Source organism: Ursus maritimus, unplaced genomic scaffold, assembly GCF_017311325.1.
Source record: "Ursus maritimus isolate PB19 unplaced genomic scaffold, ASM1731132v1 scaffold_19, whole genome shotgun sequence".
Taxonomy (NCBI): domain Eukaryota; kingdom Metazoa; phylum Chordata; class Mammalia; order Carnivora; family Ursidae; genus Ursus; species Ursus maritimus.
This window is the reverse complement of record NW_024424341.1, coordinates 49,891,983-49,912,706: the sequence shown is the minus strand read 5'-3', so window position 1 is coordinate 49,912,706 and position 20,724 is coordinate 49,891,983. Positions and strand designations below refer to the sequence as shown.

Here is a 20,724-nt window from a genome sequence, read left to right as displayed (position 1 = left end):
CTGTCTTCAGTTCAGGTCATGATCCCGGGGTCCTGGGATTGAGCCCTAAGCCCCTCTGTCAGGCTCCGTGCAGTGCTCAGTGGGGAGTTTGCTTCTCCCTCTCCCTCAGCCCCTCCCCTGCTCATGTGCTCTCTTTCTCACTCTCTCTCGATTAAATAAAATCTTCAAAAAAAAAAAAAAACAAAAAAACAAAAAAACAAAACCCAAAAACGAAACGTAAAACAAAACAAAAAATGATGCAGCCAGTCCAAAGAATGAGGCAGGTTTGTTTATGAACAAGGACAGGTATCTGAGCTGGAACAGGCAGGGAAACAAGGCATGACTCTGCTCTTTCTTTTTATATATGCACAGAGTGTAGGATTATAGGGTTTTTTGTTTTGTCTTTTTTATAAAAAGGAACCATACAGTTTTTTTACCCTCAACTGTGGGTCATTAAATCATTTTACTGGCTCTGGACCATTAATATTAAGGGGGGAAAATACCCCAAACCAGACAGATAGGAATAAAAAACATCGGTGTACAGTATGTGAGGTAAGGAAGGGTAAGTGTTTTGTGAGACTTCATTCTGGATGTCCGTGCGGGGTTGTAACGTAAGTTGTAACGTAAAGTGCTTCCCCCATTTTGGGCAGTGGTCAAAAATGTTTGAAAGAACTGGGCTGGTTCAGGTCTGGAGAAAAATCTCCAGGGGAGTGTGTATGAGCTGGTTATCTCTGAAGGGAGTCATGATGGGCAACATGGGTAGAATTCAAGTCAAATGAAACCACACAGGTGGCGCAGGGTAAAAAGGCAGGGTGACCTGACACCTCGGTCTCCCTGCATGAGGTAACCGAGACCCACCCTTCTTCCTCAGCAGAGAGCCGGGGCACACGCAAGCGTACGTGTGCGAGAGGGAGTGTGTATTGTTTCTGCTTTCTTTTTTTCTTTTTTAGATTTTATTTATTTGAGAGAGAGAGAGAGAGAGAGAGCACGAGCAGGGGGAGCGGCAGGCAGAGGGAGAAGCAAACTCGCCGCGGAGCAGGGAGCCCGACTGCGGGCTCGATCCCAGACCCCTGGGATCATGACCTGAGCCAAAGGCAGACGCTTTACTGACTGAGCCACCCAGGTGCCCCTCCCATCTTTCTTTGTAAAATAAATGGCAGCAGACGATAAGCTTGCTGCGCACCTTGCTTTCACCTTAACAATATATTCTGTAGATCTGTCCGTGTCGGTCCATATAAGCCCTGCCCTTCGGTGGCCACAGGGGGTCCACTCTGTGAATCTACTGCTAGTGATTTTAACCTTTTTACTTTCCATGGTACGTCTCTCTACCTGGCCATCAGGCATGTTCATTCAGCTTTTGTGAGCTGAAAAAACCAGAGATGATTAAAGAAGGAGGGGGAAAAGACAAACACCCTTTGCCTCTGTCTACCAGCCGGCTCCATCCACTGCCTCTTTCGAGATGGGCTTGACCCTCCTCAGGCCCTGCCACTGACCGACACCGTGTCGGCCTAATCCCCCCATAACCTGTAAACTGAGGCTGATTTTACTCATCCCTTGCTTGAGGAAGGTGACCTGACACCACCCAGCTCAAAGGGCAAGTCCTGACTGGGTGACGCCACTTGTCTGGGAGGGGTATGGTTAAGTCTGTAACCTATTCCTGGCTGATGAGACATCAGGGAGTGCGTCTATGGGTTGTCTGCTGGGTGATTTCTGGGGAAGATTTCTTCTCTAAAAAACAAACAAAAAAACATTTGCAGAAAACATCTCCTTCTCCACCATTGGACACCGTGACTACCTGGATGAAGGACAGCCACCTTGAGACGGAGCGGAGCCAGCCTGTAGGCCTCCCTAACTTGGCACTTTGTTCTGTGAGATAACAGACTTCCTTCAGCTGAGCTGGGGTTTTCGGTTACTTGTAACCAAAGGCATGCCCATGACTGTGTCCCTGTCTTCAGCGTCTCCAAGACTCAGGGAGTAGCTGGTGCTTCACACACAGTATGGCCTCAACACAGAACGATCCCCCGGAATATGCTGTGTATCTTGACCCAGCCCCGAGGTGGGTGCCCTTCCCACACATCCGTGGACCATAAGCCAGGTGCCCAGTCAGGGGTGGAGTTCTTACCCCACCTACCAATCCCTTTCTGAAGCACCAACATGGGCAGGTGTCTTCCCTGGGCCTCAGCCAGGACTTGAAAAACGAGGCAGCACCGTGTAGTGGACGAGAACTTGGGCTGCAACGCTCACCTCACCTGGGTTCCAACCCCAGCTCCGAGCGACACCCTGCAGCCTTAGCTCGGGTCCCTTTACCTCAGCCAGCCCATTCCCTCCTCTGAGGGAATAGCAGCACCACCGCCTGATGCCATGTGTCCAAAGTTGTGAAGATGTGTTGTGCCCGGGGGCGAAAAGCCGGGACTCTGGGCTTGGCCAGGACTGCGGCAGGGGCGATGCGCGTTTATCTGTGTTATGTCTCAGGGGAGCACTTCAGATTTTGTGGGAGGAAAAGGTTTTGTGGCTTACGAAAAAAGCTGAAAACACTGGCCTGGCTGGAGAAGCCAGAGCTGCGCGCGCGCGCGCACACACACACACACACACGCACGCACGCACAAACGCTCTAGTCTTGGTGGGTGGCCCGGGGTGGGCGACAAGCTTTCAGGAGGCAGGGACAGTGCTGGCTGTGTGGAGCCTGTGAGCACGGCCAGACCCTGCTCTAAGAATCTCACAGGCATGGAGCGGGGAAACTGAGGCCCAGAGAGACGAAATAACTTGCCCCGAATGATGCAGCTGGTAGGGGATGGAGGCAGGATGCAAACCCCATCTGGCTCAAGAGACCCTGCTTTCAACATGAGCCTGTACTTTCAAGGACAACGGCAGTCATGATAAATACGCGATAAGTGCAAATGAAACCTAGCAGCAGGGGGATATTTTTGGACCCAGCGACGTCTCAGGCCCCGCGCGCGCGAAGTACTTTAAATGCATGATGTCGGTTCATTCTGGCAGCCAGAGACCACAGATCCTATTATTAACCCCATCTTACAGATGAGAAAATTGAGCCTCGGAGAAACTAAGGAGCCTTGATGGAGATCACAGTGTTGGGTCAGCTGTGGAGCCGTGATCTGGACACTGGCAGTCCAAGGCCGGAGCCTGGGAAATAACACTGCTCACCCACGTACCCCTTGCTGCTTGGCCTTAACTGCTGGACCAACCTGGCCGTCTTGGCCTGCTGTTTGGCATGGCCTTGAGAGTTTGAATCAGTCTCTGCCTGTGGCTGGAGTTATGCTCCAGGGTAGGATATGGGGTCAAATTGATATAGAATCCAATTAATGCTCATAACCTCCACCCGACGCCCCCCATCACTGCAACAGCCTCCTCCTGCACCTCCCCCCCGCCCCTGCCCCACTGAACCAAACAGCCAGAGGGAGCCTGTAAACACCGGAATCAGATCACAGCCCTCTTCTGCCCAGGACTGTCTGTGGCTCCGCCTTACTCACAGTAGAGTCAGAGTCCCCCACTCTGCCCACAAGGCCCCACACCACCTGGCCTGCCCCCTTTGCCCTCAGCTCCTCCCACTCACCAGGCTCCAGCACGTGGAAGCTCTTCCTAGCCAGAAACATTCTGGCCTCAGGGCCTTTGCCTTGCTCCCAGCTTTCCTTTAGAGGGCTCGGGCTCCTCGCCCAGGCTGACTGTGACTCTGCAAGTAGGTCTCTGTCATGCGTGACCCCAGTGGATCCCGAGGCCCTCGAATTACCTTTAAGGGTTGTGTTCCCAGAAAGGATATCCCAGAGGCTCCTTCCTGGGCCAGCCTGAGGAAGCAAAGCCACCAGCTTCCTGTGGAGCTGAGAGCCTCTGAGTGCCCCTTCACAGCTCTGACAAATTGTTCTGGAAACCCAAGAAGCTTTGGAGCGTGTGCTGCCTTGGGAGAGGGCTGGGGGCCAGGTGGCTGCCCGCCTGGGATCACTCGGCCCACTGCGGTGCCCACAGCGGGCGCTGGCGCCTGGCAGTGCGCCTGGAAGCTGGGCTCCCATGACGAACGTCTGGGGAGAGCGTCTGCGAAGTCCCTGAAATCATCGACGGGCACAAGCTGCTGCAGGCCCCTGCAGCTTCCATGGCAGGGCTGGAGCACGGGGAGGGAGCACACGGTGTCTCCCTGTTCAGGCACGGTAGGGCCCACCCCTCTCCTGGCAGTCCTCGATTTTTGTGGGCAAACTCAATTCCTTCCACCCTTCGAATAGTCCAGAGTAACCTTTTTAAAACTTAAGTCAGATTATGCATTCGCAGACCTCCCATGGCTCCCACATCTCTCAGAACCAAATCACAGCAGCTGACCATGGTCAGTAAGAGTGCGAGAACCGGGGTCTGGCCTACCCTGCAAAACTGACGTCCTCCCACTCTCCCCCCTTGGCCCTGTCTGCTCCTCCCTCTCTGGCCAGCTGACCATTTCTTAAGCACTGCAAATGAGTTCACCTACAGGGTCTTGGCATTTGCTGTTTCCTCTGCCTGGGTCAATCCCTTACTTCCTACAAAATACCAACTCCTCAAAAGACCTTCCCGGCTCTCCGTCCTGTTGGGTTTTTCTCCCCAGGCCTCATCAGCCCCCTCCCCCCAAGCCCAGTGAGATCACGTGGTTGCTCAGTTTTCAGTCTGTCTTGCTCTCTCTCCAGGAGAATGTCAGCTCCACAAGAGAAAACCCTGACTTGGTTTCCTGCCACATCACCATGTTTGGAACAGTCCCTGGCACACAGTGGGTGCTTTAGTGGTAAGAATAACATTTTTGGGCTGGGCCTGCCTGGCTCTTGTTTCCAGAACCTCACCACTCCCTGTCTGCAGCAGCCTGCCGACTCTCAGCTTGCTGGCACAGTCCTGGACCTGTGTCTCCCTCCCTCCTTATGTCCTAGCAAAGCCACTTGCCGACACAGACACAGCTGCTCTGTCCCCTGGTCTGGGCCCCTTCCTTCTTACTCACATCTCAGCCTCAGCCCTGTCCCTGAGGCTCTGCTTCCAGTCCCATCTCCAGCACCGTCTTTCAAACCATTAATCTGCCTCTCAGCACAGGATGGAATCCGAACTCTGTAATGTGGCTGACAGGACCTTGCATGGTCTGGCTCCTGATGACCTCCCAAAAAACCTTCCATCAGCTACTCCCTTCAGTTTCTTCCCGTGAGCCAAGGAGCCTGTGGTTCTGTGACCTAATGGCATCTACCCTCCTTTCTACCTCAGGGCCTTTGCACGTGCTACTCCCTTTCATAGGGACACCCTCTCCACACTCCATCTTTTTTCTCTCTTTTTTGAAGATTTATTTATTATTTTAGAGACGGGAAAGGGGCAGAGGGAGAGGATCTCATGCAGACTCCCCACTGAGCACAGAGCCCGATGTAGGGCTCGATCTCATACCCTGAGATCATGACTCGAGCTGAAATCAACAAGAGTCAGATGCTTAACTGACAGAGCCACCCAGGGTCCCCTCTCTCTTAAAAAAAAAAAAAAAGTAACATAATATCTCACATATAGCAAAGTGTACAACGCATATGTATGACTTAAGAAATAGTCACAAAGCAGACACCATGTAACTGCATCCTAGGTTAAAAATATATCATCAGCCCCTCAAAAACCACTCACCTGCTCCCTCCTCCTTGTTGCTTTTATCGTTGGCAGAAATGACCCCTCTTCATGGAAACTACCTTTGCTTTTCAGGCTACAGATGAGACATGCCCTCCAGCCCTGCCCCACATCCACCCAGTGGGGTGGATGAGATCCCAGTGGGTCTTCTCTCCCCAGACTTTCCCCTAGCACAATGCAGTCATTACTTTTATTATTCTTTGCCTGCTGTCTCCCTGGTACCTGGTCTGTCAGGACAGAAGGCCCCTCCCCATGGGGCAGCACCCAGCAGGGGGCCAGGCACATGCCAGGCGCTTGCTGTGCAAATAAACACGGGGGCTCCGCTACAAAGTACTGGGGAAGCAGAGCCAAGGGCAGCTATGGAGTGCACATGCCTGCCCCAAGGAGCTGAGGCTGGGCTGCAGGCTGTCACTGCAGCTTCGTGCAAGGAAGCAGATTAATAACAGCCGATGCACAAGGCTGATGGGCGGCCTGGGGCCAGGGGCAGTGCGGCCGGGGGCAGGTGGAGGTGCGTGTGGGCTTCCAGGGCACAGGTGTCCAACGACCATCTGGGAACTTGGTTCCCCAGACGAGATGGTAAGGTTGTGGGAGGGCCAGCAGAGTGGGGCCTACAGTGGGACGTGCACATCTTCTCTGGGACACTCCACTCTCTTAGTCCTCCCTGTTCTAGGAAAGCCCCTTCCACAATTGGGTCTGGCCCCTCCTTCGGGCTCCCACATCCCAGGTGCTTCCCTCACCTGGGCATTGACCACTATGGGCTGCCACTGTCTGGGGATGGGTTTGTCTCTCCCCTGCTGGACTTTGAGCCCCGAGAGGGCAGGCCTGGAGCTGTCTTAAGTCACTGTGGTGTCCCCAGCACTGCAATAGGCATGGCCCAGGAGTAACATTCTGATTTAGTTTTAGAACAATCCCCTGTGATTTCAATGACAGCAGGCTCAAGGTCTACTACCCAGTACCGTTCCAAGCGCCCTACAAACATCAGCTCATTCAGTCTTCACCATATCCCCAGGAGGTCAGTATGTGATTTAGCCCCCATTTTACAGACGAGGAAACGGGGGCCCAGAGAAGTTCAGTCATTTGCCCAAGGCCACAGAGCCAAGGCAAGGCAGAGGGAGGGCCTGAACCCTGGTGGAGGTCCATTCTCTCATCTACCATGCAGATGTTTCTTTAAATCCACTCATTTAATTTTCCTTAACTTGTCCAAGACAATATCTGTAAAAGCAGGGAATGGGCAGGGAACACTTTCCTAATACTCATTAAAGCAAACATATACCCATTTAAAAAAACACATTTTCCTCCTGTACCACCCAAATCACCTCGAGCACCCCATTTTGGGAAATGCTGTTCCACACCAGAGGCTGGTTGCCTAGGAGAAAACTTCGGGAAGCAGCTTAATGAGTAGATAAGAATGATTTGCAATTAGCATCAATTGTCTGTATGCAAATTAAAGCTCCCAACCGCAGGGCCCTCTTTTGTAGTGGGCTCCTCTCCTATTTTATTCCCTTCATTTCTGGGTTCAGCAAATCCTTCTCTCAGACACAGGGTAATTTTATACCCACCCCTGGCTTCAGCCAGTCTACTCCCCAGTGCTGCTGCCTTTAGAACACAGATTTCAAAACCCTACAGTTGCTCAGATTTACTAACACGGTCCCACGCCCAGCACGGGGGCTAGGAGAGCCGGGACTTGGGACCCCTGCGGCACCCAGGACTCTCCTGGTACAGAGTCCTTCTCGGTGGGCACACTTTGACATTTGTCTCAGTGATGGCCTGATTGGCATCTGTCTCCCTCAACAGATAGGGCGGGGAGAGGGGCTGGGGGTCTGCATTTGCTCAATATTTCTCCCCAGCTCCCACCCCAGCGTCTGTGATGATCTCTAAGAAATAGTTGTGCATGAAATGAACTGATAAATAAATGGATGAAGGAGCTGGGCAAAAGTCTGAGAGTTCAGATGATTGAGAACTACCTGTGTGGGGAGGAGGGCTGAGCCAGAGGCTAAACTCACTGGGACTCGAGCTCTCTCCCTCTCCATCTTCACCCTTCGGGGCCTGTGTCTCGGGGAGGTCAGGGACCAGGGCGAGGCGGGGCAGGGGGTACCCACAATGCGGGCACTCTCAAACACAGTTTCCAAATCTGTCAGAGAACCACTGCTAAGTCATGAGATCATTTAAGGAGGTATCGAGATGTATTCACATTCTCAACAGACGAGACTACATCAGAGTGCTTCACACACAGGCTAAGTGCTATTTGGGGCATTTTTGCTTTGCCTTTTTAAAAACACAGCTATTCCTGCAGAGACACAGAAGAAGTCCACTGTAGGTTGTGGTCAAGGCCTGAGGCCACTGCCTGGGTGCAGGAGTCCTGTGTGGAGAGAGGCCGTAGGTCTGAGGGCTGGCAAAGGCATTAGAAACCAAAGGAGAGGAGGACCCCCCCCCCCATTATCAGGGTCCTGGGCTGGCCCCTGCTCAGGTATAGTCAGGGAAGGGAAGGAATGCTGGGGCCTCTGGAGTCTGCACTGGGGGCCGCAGACCTCGAGGGGACACACATACCAGAACCACGTGAGCCCTGTGGGAGCAGAACCGTTTTCTCACCTCTGTGCATTCCTCTGGGAGATAGTTCAGGGTTTTAATCTGATGCTCAAAGCATATGCAGTCCAGGCCTCAGACTGATGGCTCATTAACGCCAGTTCCTTCTCACTTACTCCGCTGCCTGCCTCGCGACCAGTGGTTCTCAAAGTGTGGTTCCTGGACCAACAGCATCACCATCTACCAGGAACTTAACAAAATGCATATTCTCAGGCCCCGCTCTGACCTACTGAATCAGAAACTCCGAGTGGGGTCCTGCAGTCTGTGCCTGATGGCCTTCCAGGGGCTGGAGGGCTAAAGCGCGATCTCTCAGACCTTCTCAGGACATGCTTGCTCAAAGGGCTCTGGGAAAGCTCTTACTTTCTCGAGAAAAAGGGAGCTACAAGAAGTGATCTTCCTCTGTTCTCTGGCCCCATGCCCCCCACGGGCACCACGGCCACATCAGACGAGGAAGCTGTAGACAGTATGATAAGAATGGTGGAAAAGGAAGGCCCAGGGTTCAGGCCTTGAGGCCCTTCCTGAGCTGCTGTACTAGTCTGGCTTTGCCGTCTGTGGATTTCCCATCAGGGGACTGTGAAACCTCTATTTGTTTAAGCCACTGTGGGTCAGATGTCCTGTTACCTCCAGCCAAATGCACGCCTAACACATACAGTTACCCTCAGAAAGCATAAAACCACTGGTCTCAAGCAAAGAGAGAAGGCAAGAGAGACAGAGGGTCAGAGTGAATCAGAGACAGATGAAGCAGACAGCTAGGGGTTTCTTTCCCCCCACCCAGGGTACCTGAAGGCTAAATGATGGGCACGAGCAGGTGGTCCACGAGCCTCCTGACTTTGGAAGCAAACTAGTGTGTAAGCACATCCGTCTGCGAGCCTGTGTGTAGGGAGGGGAACCCCACTGTCGGGACTGTGGGGGAAGCAGACAGTCGTCAGGACCCCCTGAAGGACTGGGGTCAGGAGCAATGCCTTACCTAGACTGCCTGGGTGGGTCACGGCTCCCCCCTGCCAGGCCCGTCGGGGTGCTGGAGCCTGAGGAGTACAACTTCGGGCGGTAGCCCTTGGTCTGGCCAGCAACTGCAGGGGCCGGTGAGACCTCCCGCCGTCTGTCTGCATGGTGGGACCGCCCAGCGGCCTCCCGTCCGCCCCCACAGAGGCCCATGGTTCCAGGAGGCTTGTGCGGCTTGGCCTGCCGAGGCACCTTGGCCAGGGACATGCAGCTGGGGCTGGAGGTGTAGAGGGTGGTGTCAATGCCGCTGTCGCTGGAGCCACCCTTGGAGAGGGGGTCTTGCTCTGGCTCCAAGGGGTCCAGGGGGTCCAACCAGCGGTCGTCGCTGTGGCTGCTGGATGCGTTGCTGGAGAGCGTGTTGCTGCTGGAGTGACTGGAGTACGGAGGCTCCCCCTGGAAGGCGAGAGAAGCCTGTCATCCCAGACTCCACAGCCAGGGCGCGGACCTCACCTCCTGGCGTCCTCCCCACACCTAAGCTCTGGATCCCTCACTTCTTGGCCATGGTACCTTGGGTGAGTGACATAGCTCTTCCATGCTTCAGTTTCCACATGTGTAAAGCTGGGTGGTTGATAACCCTGCCTTACAGGTCTGCTCAGAGGGATACACATTATGAGTGCAAGGTGCCCCCATAGTGTAAGCTCAGCACACACAGAGCTGTGCTCCTGGCCTTCCCTCCCGGATCCGCCTCGTCTCTACCTCAGTAAAGGCACCTCCATCCTGTCAGCCGCCCCACGCAAGAGCCTTACAGTCACTCCGGACCCTGCTTCTGCTCTACACCCATGTCCAGCCCCACAGTAGATCCTGTGGCCTGCACCTTCAAAGAGGACCCAGGATCCGCCACTTCTGGTCCTCCACGGCTCTACCCTGGGCCTGTCCACCACCACCCCCCACTGCACCAGGCTCCTCCCTGGTCCTCTGGCACCCAGTTTGTTTCCTGCATGCAGCCAGAGGGAGGCTGTGAACACCCGCACTGTCTCATGTCCCTTCCTTGCTTAGAACCTTCCTGTGGCTCCATTTCACTCACAGGAAAAGCCAGATTCTTCCCTGAGGCCCTGCAAGGTCTGGCCCCACATTCTGGCCTCTAACTTCATCTGCCCCCTCCTGCCTGATCACTTTGCTCCAGCCAAACAGGCCTCCTCACTGTTCTTGGCGAGAGTCAGGCATACCCCCCACCTCAGGGCCTTGGCACTTGCTGCTCCTTCTGTTTGGAATGCTCTTCCCTCAGGTGTGCTCATGGACGGCCCCGTACTTCACTCAAGGCTTCAGTCACTTCCCCAGAGGCCCTCACTGACCACCTCACCCTAAAGCAGCAGTGCCTGATGCTCTCTTTTCCCTCAACTGGGCTTTGTTTTTCTTCCATAGCAAAGACCAGTTTCTGGTGTTCCAGAACATGTGTGTTCATCTACTTCCTGCTCATTGTCCCCATTTGGATGTCAGCTTTGTGAGCACAGGGGCCCATCTGTCCCCTCCATCACTGTGGTCCCAGGGCCCGGCATGTGGTTAAGTGCCCATCAAACTTCCACTGAATGAAGGGAAGCAGAGAGACTGCCGAGTGCCCACCAAAACCACCTCCTTTTCCCAGGCACACAGGACTATGCTTCCCAGCCTCCCCTGTGCTGTGGTGTGGCCACGTGATGGTTTTCTTATGTAACGGCCAATGCAATAGAAGTGGAAATGATTTATGCCATTTCCAGGCCTGGGCCATAGAGACTTCCCACCTGATCCTCTCTTCCTCCCACCCTAATCTGCTGGAAAGAGGCGGGGACCCAGCAGAGGGCTCTGAGGGCCTGAGGGACAGCGAGCCTAGGTTCCAGAATCACCATGTGGAAAGAGGCTCACTGAATACCACACTGACTTGTTGTATGGGAGGGAAACAAACTACTGTGCGAGATCACTGAGATTTGGGGACTGTCTGTTACCTCAGTTAACTTACTGCCACAGCCTGAATGTCTGTGGCCTCCTAGTGTGATGGCATTAGCAGGGAGGGCCTTTGGGAGGTGATTAGGTCATGAGGGTAGAGCCCTCATAAGGAGGGTTATAAAATCCCTATATTTATTTCCCTCTGTATATTTATACATTCCTCATGAGTGGGATTATTAAATCCATATACATACACTTATATCCTTATACAGGAGACCCCAGAGAGCTCCCTCGTCCCTTCTACCACATGAAGTGAGAAGGAGGCCATCTATGAACCAGGAAGTGGGTCTTCACCACTCACTGAATCTGCCTGAGCCTTGATCTTGGGACTTCCCAGCCTCCAGAACTGTGAGAAATAAATTTCTGTTGTAGTTCATCTAGTCTGTGGTATGTTCCAGCAGCCTGAGCTGGTGAGAACACTGACCATGACCAGTGTAATAACAGGGTAACTGGCACAAGGAGACGAGGGGATTTGTTCACGATGACCTGGTTGGTGAGGGCTGGAGCCTGGCTGTGCATCCGGCTGGTACTAGACCAAGCAGTTATAGCCTGTCTGCTAGAGCAGAGGAGGCAAAGGTGGAGGATGTGCTCACGTGTGGCGCTCAGAGGCCCACACCCCGGTGAAACCACCCAACCCACAGTGGTCAGGGAGGCGAAGCAGCCAACTCCTGCAGCCCCGGCTCCCCAGGATTAGGCAGGTGGGGCCCAGACTCACTTTGGAATGCCTGTTGGGGGAATCTTTGCCTGCTGGGTCCTGCCTGGAGGCGTGCTTGCTCCCGCTGCTTCCAGCCATGGCTGAGAGCCGGGCCTGGGCAGGCACATGCCACAAAGGCTCTGCAGGAAGACAGGAGACACATCAATGGTTAGAGGTGACTCAGGCCCTAACCCGAGTCTACCTGAGGAATCTGGCCCTAATAATGGTCCCACCCCTCTGCCAGCTTGTCTGCTCAGCTCACACAGGACCATGGCTCCGTCAACTTATGTCTTGGGGTATAACAACACTCAGTAATGAAATATTTACCAAGCGCTTAGTATGTGCCAGACACTATCCTAGTGCTTTACATGGGTTAATTCATGAAAGCCTTAGGACCATCGTCCATCGTCCAGAGAAGGTTGAGCACATTTTCATCCTTACTGGCCATTTGAATTTTCTTTTCCTTTCTTTTTTTTTTTAAAGATTTTATTTATTTATTTGACAGAGAGAGACAGCCCGCGAGAGAGGGAACACAAGCAGGGGGAGTGGGAGAGGAAGAAGCAGGCTCCCAGCGGAGAAGCCTGACGTGGGGCTCGATCCCAGGACTCCGGGATCACGCCCCGAGCCCAAGGCAGACGCTTAACGTCTGAGCCACCCAGGCGCCCCAGGCCATTTGAATTTTCTATTTTGTAAATTACCTGTTAATTTCCTTTTCCAATTTTCCATGGGATTGATATCTTTTATTTTATTGCCAAGTAGTGTTCTTTATATACGCAAGGTAGCAATCCTTTGCTGGTTAAATATGCATAACTTATTTTGTTAAACAAAAATGGGATCACACACTAGGCCTTGTCCTACAATGTGACTTTTTACTTTACGTTACATTTACACTTGCTTCTCACTTTATAGCCTCATAATACACCTTCACGTACCTGAACATCAAGTTACCTTGTTTTTAAAGGCTGTAGAGCATTCCATCATGTGAATGGACATCACTTTTTAAACCAGTTTCCTACCGATGGACACTTAGCTTATTTTTAATTCTTCCTTATGACAATGTTTGGGTGTCTTTCCCTCTACATGCAGCCTTGAGCAAGTGTGGGATTGTGCTGGGACCGAACTCCACAAGTGGAGTTGCTGGTTCCACGGTAAAATAGGTTTAAAATTGGGACAGCTAATGTAGGTGTGAATGAGTCTACACTTCCAGGTTCTCAATGTGCCTCAACTCAGCAACTGACCTTAAAAAAAAAAAAAAAAAAAAAAAGTACAACTTCAGTGGAGGACTAGTTAGTATCTACCAAACACAAATGCACTAACAGAGGAAAGAGGCCTGGAACCCTGGTGGTCTAACCTCAGGGCCCACACTTTTGATCACTGCTGCATTGAAAATAATGATAATAAAGATGACTGTTAAGCACATGACCTGTGTTAGGTATTAAGAACTGCTTTGCACACACTACTTTGCTAAGTCCTCCCAGTAATACTGTAAGGTGGATATTACACCACTTCCAAAAGATAAAGAACATCAAGACTCAGAGAGGTTAAGTACCCGGCCCATGGTCACACAGAAAGGGCCTCAGACTTGTGCTGCCCACCTCTGCACCCTTTCTCTGTTTCCCCAACAAGGACAACACTGGCAACGATGGAAAATACGTGCTTGCAAGACGGAAATCATCATTCTCTTAATGACGGGCTGGGGCCTGTGCTGAGAGAGCTGGGCAGGGGTGATCTCACTGGACCTTCAAACCATGCAGGAAGGAGAGACTGTTAGGATGTCCACCACAGAGGAGGGACCTGAAGCTGGGACAGATGAGGTCACCACCAAGGTCACATGGCTGACCCTGAACTTCCCACAGGGCCTGTTGGAGCCTGAGTTCACAACCACATGCTGCTGCCTCCAGGGCAGCCCCGGTGCACTGTGGGTCCATGTTCTTGCTGTGGAAGGTTCCTGCTCGAGTGCACTGGGTGGGGCACTCAGGGCCAACGCAGAGAACAGCCTGGTTGGCATAGTAAAGGGTGTCCTATTGGTGTGGTGGCTGGGAGGCTACCCATTGCGTCCATCTACTGTCTACCTCCGGAGACAGTTTTCCTCGGTGGAGCATTGCACGGGCCCACTGGTTTCCTGGGAGGTGGCCCCACCATGCTGGAGACCACGTTTCTACAGAGAGCCACGCCTGTAGCTGCTGCATCCAGCCCCAACTACCACCTATAACACTGGTGACTTCCATTTCCATCTCTGGCCCCAGACCTCTCCTGACCTCAGACTTGTATATATGGCTGCCTCCCAATGCCTCCTGCTGAACACGGGCAAAGCCAATTCCTTTTCTTCCCCCAAATCTGCATCACTCACTGTCTTTCCCGCTCAGTCCACATGGCTCCACGGTATCACCCTTGAATCCCGTCTCTCAAATCCACGTAGAGGATCAGGAAATTCTGTCAACTCTACCTTCCCACGACCGAATCTAGAAGCTGCCCATCTCCCTCACCCCCATCCCCACCCTACAAGAATCTGCAGCCTGAAGGACCCTGTGAACACCTGAGTTAGATCCCATTCCTTGAAGGACAAAGTCCTCCCCACAAGCTCTGGCCCCGTCACCTCCCTGACCTCAGCCTCCGTCACCTCTCCAGCTACACGGCCTCCCTACTGTTCCTCCTACACTCACTGCTACCTCAGGGTCTCTGTTTTCCCTGGAAGGTTCTCCTCCCAGGGGACTCCTTTGAATTTTTCCAGCCTTGCCTGAAATGTGATTTGCTCAGAGATTCCCCCAAACCCTGTCCATCTCTCTCAGCACTGTGTTATAGTTTCCCCTTGTTACTCAGCATTTATCAGTGTGTGCCTGTCTGTTGTCCATCTCTCCACCAGCCTGTCAGTCCAAGAAGGCAGGGAACGTGCCTGTCTGGCACACACTGTGCATCCCTGGTGCCCAGTCTGGTGTTTATCATTAGCGACATGTCAAATGAATGGAGGGAATCCCTCCTGGGCTGCCCCAGGGTCCTCAGCTCTGCCCTAAGCAATCCCTGATACTGAGCCCTTCACTGGTTCTCTGGACCAGCCCCCTGTGACCTCCTGGCTCTCCTGCTGCAATGATCTCCCTTGTCACTCTGGGCACATGACAGATGTGAATTTGGCAGACTTGGGGCAGCTGGTGACTCAGGAACTACCTTCCCAACCTGGGTGCTCTGAAGCTTGAGAAATCCTCACACCCGGCAGGTGAGGGGCTGTGGGTGCTGTCTATGGACAGTGGGGGCTGAGGGGTTCTAGCACCCAACAGGTCTTGGTTTCATCTCAATTATGCCCCTCACCAGCAGGGACCTCGGCCCAGTGACAAACTTCCAGGGCCTCATCTTCCTCATTTCTAAAATGGGGCCGTAAAAAGTGCCCACTCTGTCATGGTCCTGAGATGATTAAATAAGAGGGCACAGGGAGTACTTAGTACAGCACCGGGCATCTAACAAGCATGCAGAATCATAGTGCACTGTTCCTATGATTACGATCATCTGATCTGGGCGATTCCCCACATCTGTCATGGTGCCTGATTCTCCCCATCCTGAACTACCTTGTCTCTGTGTCTTGAGCACATTCTAGGCTTCATGAGGATTTCTAAACACCGACTGCCCTGATTTCTGTGTGTGGGGGGAGGCAGGGTGGTGGTGTTAAGTCAACTTGTAACAAAGTCCCAAGCTCTAGGAGAGAAGAAAGAAGGGAAGGACAATGGGGAGTTTCCATGACACCCTATTTGGGTGAACATTGGAAAAACGTGCTCCCCATGTTATACTTTGGTGTAATGAGATCGCCAAGCAACACTTTTTCTGAACGGGCAGGGAGAAAGAGATGTAGATCTCTGTGTGTTGCAGCAGAGAGCACAGAACGGCGGGCGGTGGCAGGCAGGGTCAGGTGTGCTGAGGAGGGAAGCAAGCCATGTCCACAGGTCCCGGAGGCAGCAGAAGGTAGAGCGAGGTTGGAAGGCTGACCTCCTTGAATGAAGTTCAACCATTTTCCCTGGTTTAAGGGAACTACGGGGGTTGGAGTGCCAAGGAATTCCCAGGCCACCAATCCTGGGACACACAAGCTCTTCCCTGCCCTCCCCAACCCCGCCCCGTACCTGAAGGAGCCAGTGATGTGCTGACGTGGTCATCCCCTGGAGCTGCCTGGAAATTCTCGAACATCTCTCTAAGAGGACAGCTCCATCTCCCTCCTCCAACACCAACGCTCTTTGACACTTCATTTCTTTTCTTTGTTTTGAACCCACCCATTCATCTAATAGCGCTCAGGCTTTGGAGGGGTTCCAAGTTTGTCGCGTGAAATTATGTGTCGAATATTCATCTACGTGTACACGCTCACGATTAATCATCATACAGAGGAGCACACACAGATGAGAAGATGCTCAGTCTCGTCAGGCACCAGAAAGATGCATGTTAAAGCCACAACGTGATGCCGCTATGTGCTCACTAGAATGGCCCAAATGAAAAGGTGGGTGGGGACATGGGACAATTAAGCGCTCCTCTGTCGCTGGTGGGAGTGTGACGTAGTTTGTCACTCTGGGAAAAGTGTGGCAGTCTCTTAAAAAGTTCAGTGTGCAACCCAGCCATTCTACTTCCGGGCATACACCCAACTGAAGGGTGAGCGTGTGCTCAGCACAGGCAGGTACGAGAATATTCCCAATAGCACTATTCTAAGCCATCCCCAACTGGAAACGACCCCAATGTCCATCAACGCCAGAACGGAGTAATAAACTGTGGGTCGTTCACACGATGGAATACGCCTCGGAAACTGCACTGCTCCGTGCAGCCATGTGGCCGGCACTCAAGAACACGACACTGCGCGACAGGAGCCAGACACGCACACACGATGCATCGAATCAGCAGGAGTCGGCCTCATATACACAAAATGCAGAATGAGGCAGAACTAAGTTTGGCTGTGAGAAGCAGGGCAGGGGTGGCCTGTAAGGGGCACTGAGTGGGAGGGGCCCAGGGGGCTTCAGAGGCTGGCCGTGTTCAGCCTCTCATCTGGGGTGTGGGGTGCTCACTAAGTGACAGGTTATCACGCTGGACACCAGGATCTGGGCTCTGGTCTCGGCATCTGCCGTACAGCTCCAGCAGTGGGAAGGGAGGGCAGGAGGGTTTATGTAAGGGAAAGCCTCAGAACGCAGTCGGCACTGCTTTTAGTCCATTTTCAGCTGTTTCCCCGGGAGGTCGCCACCCCCGCCTCGCACATCTGCGCGCTGGCTCCCGCGTGAGCACCACCTGCGGATGCCCTGTCTGGAGGGCCGAGGGGCAGGCTCACCGGTCCCTGCTGTTCTCTTGCAAGACCTCCCTGATCTCACATGTGGCTCCAACAGCTTCCTTTTGTGCGTCGCTAACAGGAGGAGGGGTGTCACCTGGTGGATTAGAAGAGGCCCTGCTGGGCACAGCCGGCCTGGGGAGGCCCTACCTGGCTTCTGACGCTCCATGGTGCTCTCCTGGCTGGTCAGGCCGCCCGAGGAGGAGTCGCCGCTGGACATCCCATCGTGGCTGAAGTGGGGATCAAAAGATAGCAGTGGGTGTGGGGCGGCTGCATACCTGCAGGGGAGTGAGAGGCAAGCACAGGGTGAAGGGCTGGTGGGACAAAAACCACCTGAGCCGGAGACTTGCTCACTGGTGGGTTTTAAATACACTGGAGGCTCCGCGTGGAGGGGAGGCTAGATGAGTAATCCTGGAAACGTGCTATTAGCGGAGGGTCAGGAATGAGTCTCGCCTGGGAAGCATGCCAGGGAGTGCAGGGCGATGCAGGGTCCTCCAGGGAGGGAGGGGCTAGGGCGGAGGCCCTACCCGTAGGTTCCTCAGGGGGTCTTGCTTCTTGGCAGAGAAATGGGGTGAGCTATTGTTAGCAGCCCCGCCTCCCAGGCCTGTCTCAGGGCTAAAGCATCTGTAGGTACAGGAGGCCTGGCCTCTTTCTCAGCCAGGGACAGTCCCTTCCTAGCCCTGAGCTGCAGTTTCCCTCAGTTGTCAAGAGGAGATCGCAATAGGCTTTTCCTCAGAAGACCGATGCTTGGCCTGAGACTGACGCACACACAGCCGTGACAACTGGCCAAAGGCCAGAACTCTGTGCCTGTGCCCCTGTTGGAGGAAGAAGCCACGTGCTCGGGCTCCAGAATGAGGCAGAGCGGGGCTCAAACCCCAATGCCACCCCTGACTAGCTATGTGACCTTGGTCAGGCGAGCGCTCGTTAGCCTGAACTGGTCTCCCTATCTGAAAAATGGGATAATGACATTTTCTACTTCACAGGCTTGCAGGGTGGATGAAATACCAAAGTTATCTCCTAGACAGAGATTCTCCCGGAGGCTGGTTCTGTACACCGCAGGGAGGGCTGAGATCTGGGGGAAGAAACAGCAGAAGGCTTTCCCTGTGGTCTCATGTCCCAGCAGCATTGGTTCTACGCCCTGGAGTGAATCCTAAGGGTGCCTCCAACGTCCATTCCACCTCAGATCAGAACCAGTCATGACTGAACCCTTCTCCCTGCCTGGGGTTGGTTCAGGCATAGGACACAATTGTGGCTAATGTGACATGAGAGGATGTGAGACTTATAAAGACTCTCAGAAAACATGTCCTGCCCTCCCCCTGGCAAGCACGCGGCAGGACCGCACTTCCTGGGCCCTGGAGACGGGCTGGGAGGGGTCTGGGCCTGGTCTTGTCAATGAGCTGTGAGGGAAGTGACTTGGCGGCGGTGGCTGCCCCGGCAGCCTGGGTCCCAAGGGGTCCCCTGCCAACCAGCAGTGGAGCCGCAGTGTGGGTGTGAGATACACCTTTGCTGATTTAAGTCACTGCTGTTTTCAGGTGATTGTGACTGACACGGGGGAGGTGTGCTGGGGAGGGCTTCCGGGAAGAGTCTCCCGGTTCCTCAGACAGATGACGAGGAAGGATGGCTGTTCTTCTTCACCAATTATGGCTGGGTCCGGATAGAACACCGCGAGCTGCCACCGCCCTCCTGCTACCAGCCTGAGGATGAGGTTGCTGCTGAGGGTAGAAGACAAAAGGTGGGATGGACGAGGCCTTGACACAGCTGCCAAAACGCTGGCTCCACCCTCCCCGGAGACTGACCTACTTCTGAGACTCCTTTTCTGTGAGAGCACACATTCCTACAGTGACCCAGCCAGCCAAATTTCAGTTACTTGCAGCCAGAAGCACCCCGCTGACACAGGCCTTGTACTTCGGAAGATTATTGAGTCTCCATTAATAGAGCTGATTTTGTGATTTCCCCATTTGGTTCCTTTTGTCTATCCTTGCAACTTGGGATCGTCTCCAGGGTCGTCCTGCCAGCCAGGACTGTTTCCGCAAAGACTAACTCTGAATCCCTAGGATTCGCCACCTCCTGGACAGCAGAGTGCTCTGGAGGAAAACTCTGTTTCTACCCACCTGCCAGGAAAATACGTATTCTCCCCACCTGCCCAAACCCTGACCTCTAGTTCCTCCAGAGAAGGAAGGCTAAACCGAAATAAGACAAAGTACAGCAATCTACAATACTGACTTATCAGTCAGCCAACTGCCTGCTATAATGCGTCTCCACCACGGCAGGAAGTTGAAGTGTTGACGAGTTTATTCCATTTTCTCAAGATGTTTGTATCAAATCCCGAGGACTGAAGGAAAACGTCAGTGGCCGCTGGGGTCAGCCAAGAGGAAAGTGGAAGGTCTGAGTGGAGGCTCCCCCGTCTCTATTCTCTGCTTCTTTCTTGGTAACAGAACCCCGACCGTATCCGGGGCTGCAATGTAACTGGTTAGCAGACTACATTTCCAGGCTCTCTTGCAGTTCTGGCCAATGAGATAAAAGTGTCGCATGTGACTTCCAGGAAATGTCTGGGTATGCTGTGCGCGCCTTTGCCCCATCACCTCCTTAAGACCAGGAGGCAAAAGCCAAGGACGGCAGAGCACCAGTGAGGGGGAGCCTGGGTCTCTGACAACATGGGAGAAAGAAAGAAACTGTCTTGTCTGAGTCATTGTTTTCTCTCTTAGGCAGCTAAACCTAATCCTGACTGACAGACTGTAGTTGGAAGTGTTTTACCAGGCTTCAGCACTCGGCTACTGTCCTCCATGAAGACAACCTGTATTTTGTGCAATCACGTAATTCTCGAACGAATTATGAGAGCCCGATGTAAACTGACTGGCTTATGCTGCCCATTCTCCGGGGGTGCAGATATGGCCCCATATGGGGCCATTTTGATCACGGCCAAGTCCCAGTCAAACCGACTGGAAATCTGGACCTGCTGGTATCTTACCATGCACGGCTCTGGGCAAAAATCCCCGGAAGAAGAGAAGTCCAGAGCTGTCCTCAAGCTCATCTGAGAAATGTTAACGTCCTGTATCTTTTCTCGGAAGATGACATCACTTTAGAGATAAAGGGTTTGGGTTCTGGTGAGAAACTAACTCACTGAAATTTCAAGCATCGTCAGGCAGAAGCTGTTGTGCTGACTGACCCTGGGAGGCAGGTGGGCTGGGTGTGGGATGGCTTTCGGGTCAGCAGGGTCGGGCCTCTATGGCCACAAAGGAAAGTACCAAGACAGATGTGAACATGGGCAAGAGCCTCTCCGGAGGGGAGGGCTCCAGCCTGCTCTGCTAGTCTCCTACACAGACCGATGGGACATCACACGGGTGAAATCCCAGATGACCGGTTGATGTAGCCATGAGTGGCCGCCACACCAACAACCATCAACCTTCTTGGTCTCTGCTGGTGAAGCCCAGGTTTCCCTGTGGAGGCCATCCCTCAGCCATGTGACTTGAGTAAATCTTGACAGTTTAAGACAGTCGTGCGGGTCCAATGTGACCTGCCAGCGGCTGGTTCAGGGGTAGGCAAAATGACCCAGCTCCTTTACTCTTAAAAACTCTTCCCTCCTTTTCTACAGGGCACTGATTCTGCCTGGGGCCCCAAGAGCCATCATGGATCACTAACGGAGCCAGGTCCC

At 53.3% G+C, this 20,724-nt stretch overlaps 1 protein-coding gene across 1 annotated transcript in view; it reads right to left on the bottom strand.

The window, feature by feature from the left end:
• Positions 1-20,724, bottom strand: part of SIPA1L3 (signal induced proliferation associated 1 like 3) — a 96,169-nt gene that overhangs the window by 29,153 nt on the left and 46,292 nt on the right. Inside the window, exons 11-13 of the mRNA XM_040633909.1 lie at positions 17,223-17,350; positions 11,813-11,931; positions 9,143-9,570 (exon numbers count right to left, since the gene is read on the bottom strand). Coding sequence (XP_040489843.1) covers positions 9,143-9,570; positions 11,813-11,931; positions 17,223-17,350 — 675 coding nt within the window. The remainder of the gene's footprint in view (positions 1-9,142; positions 9,571-11,812; positions 11,932-17,222; positions 17,351-20,724) is intronic.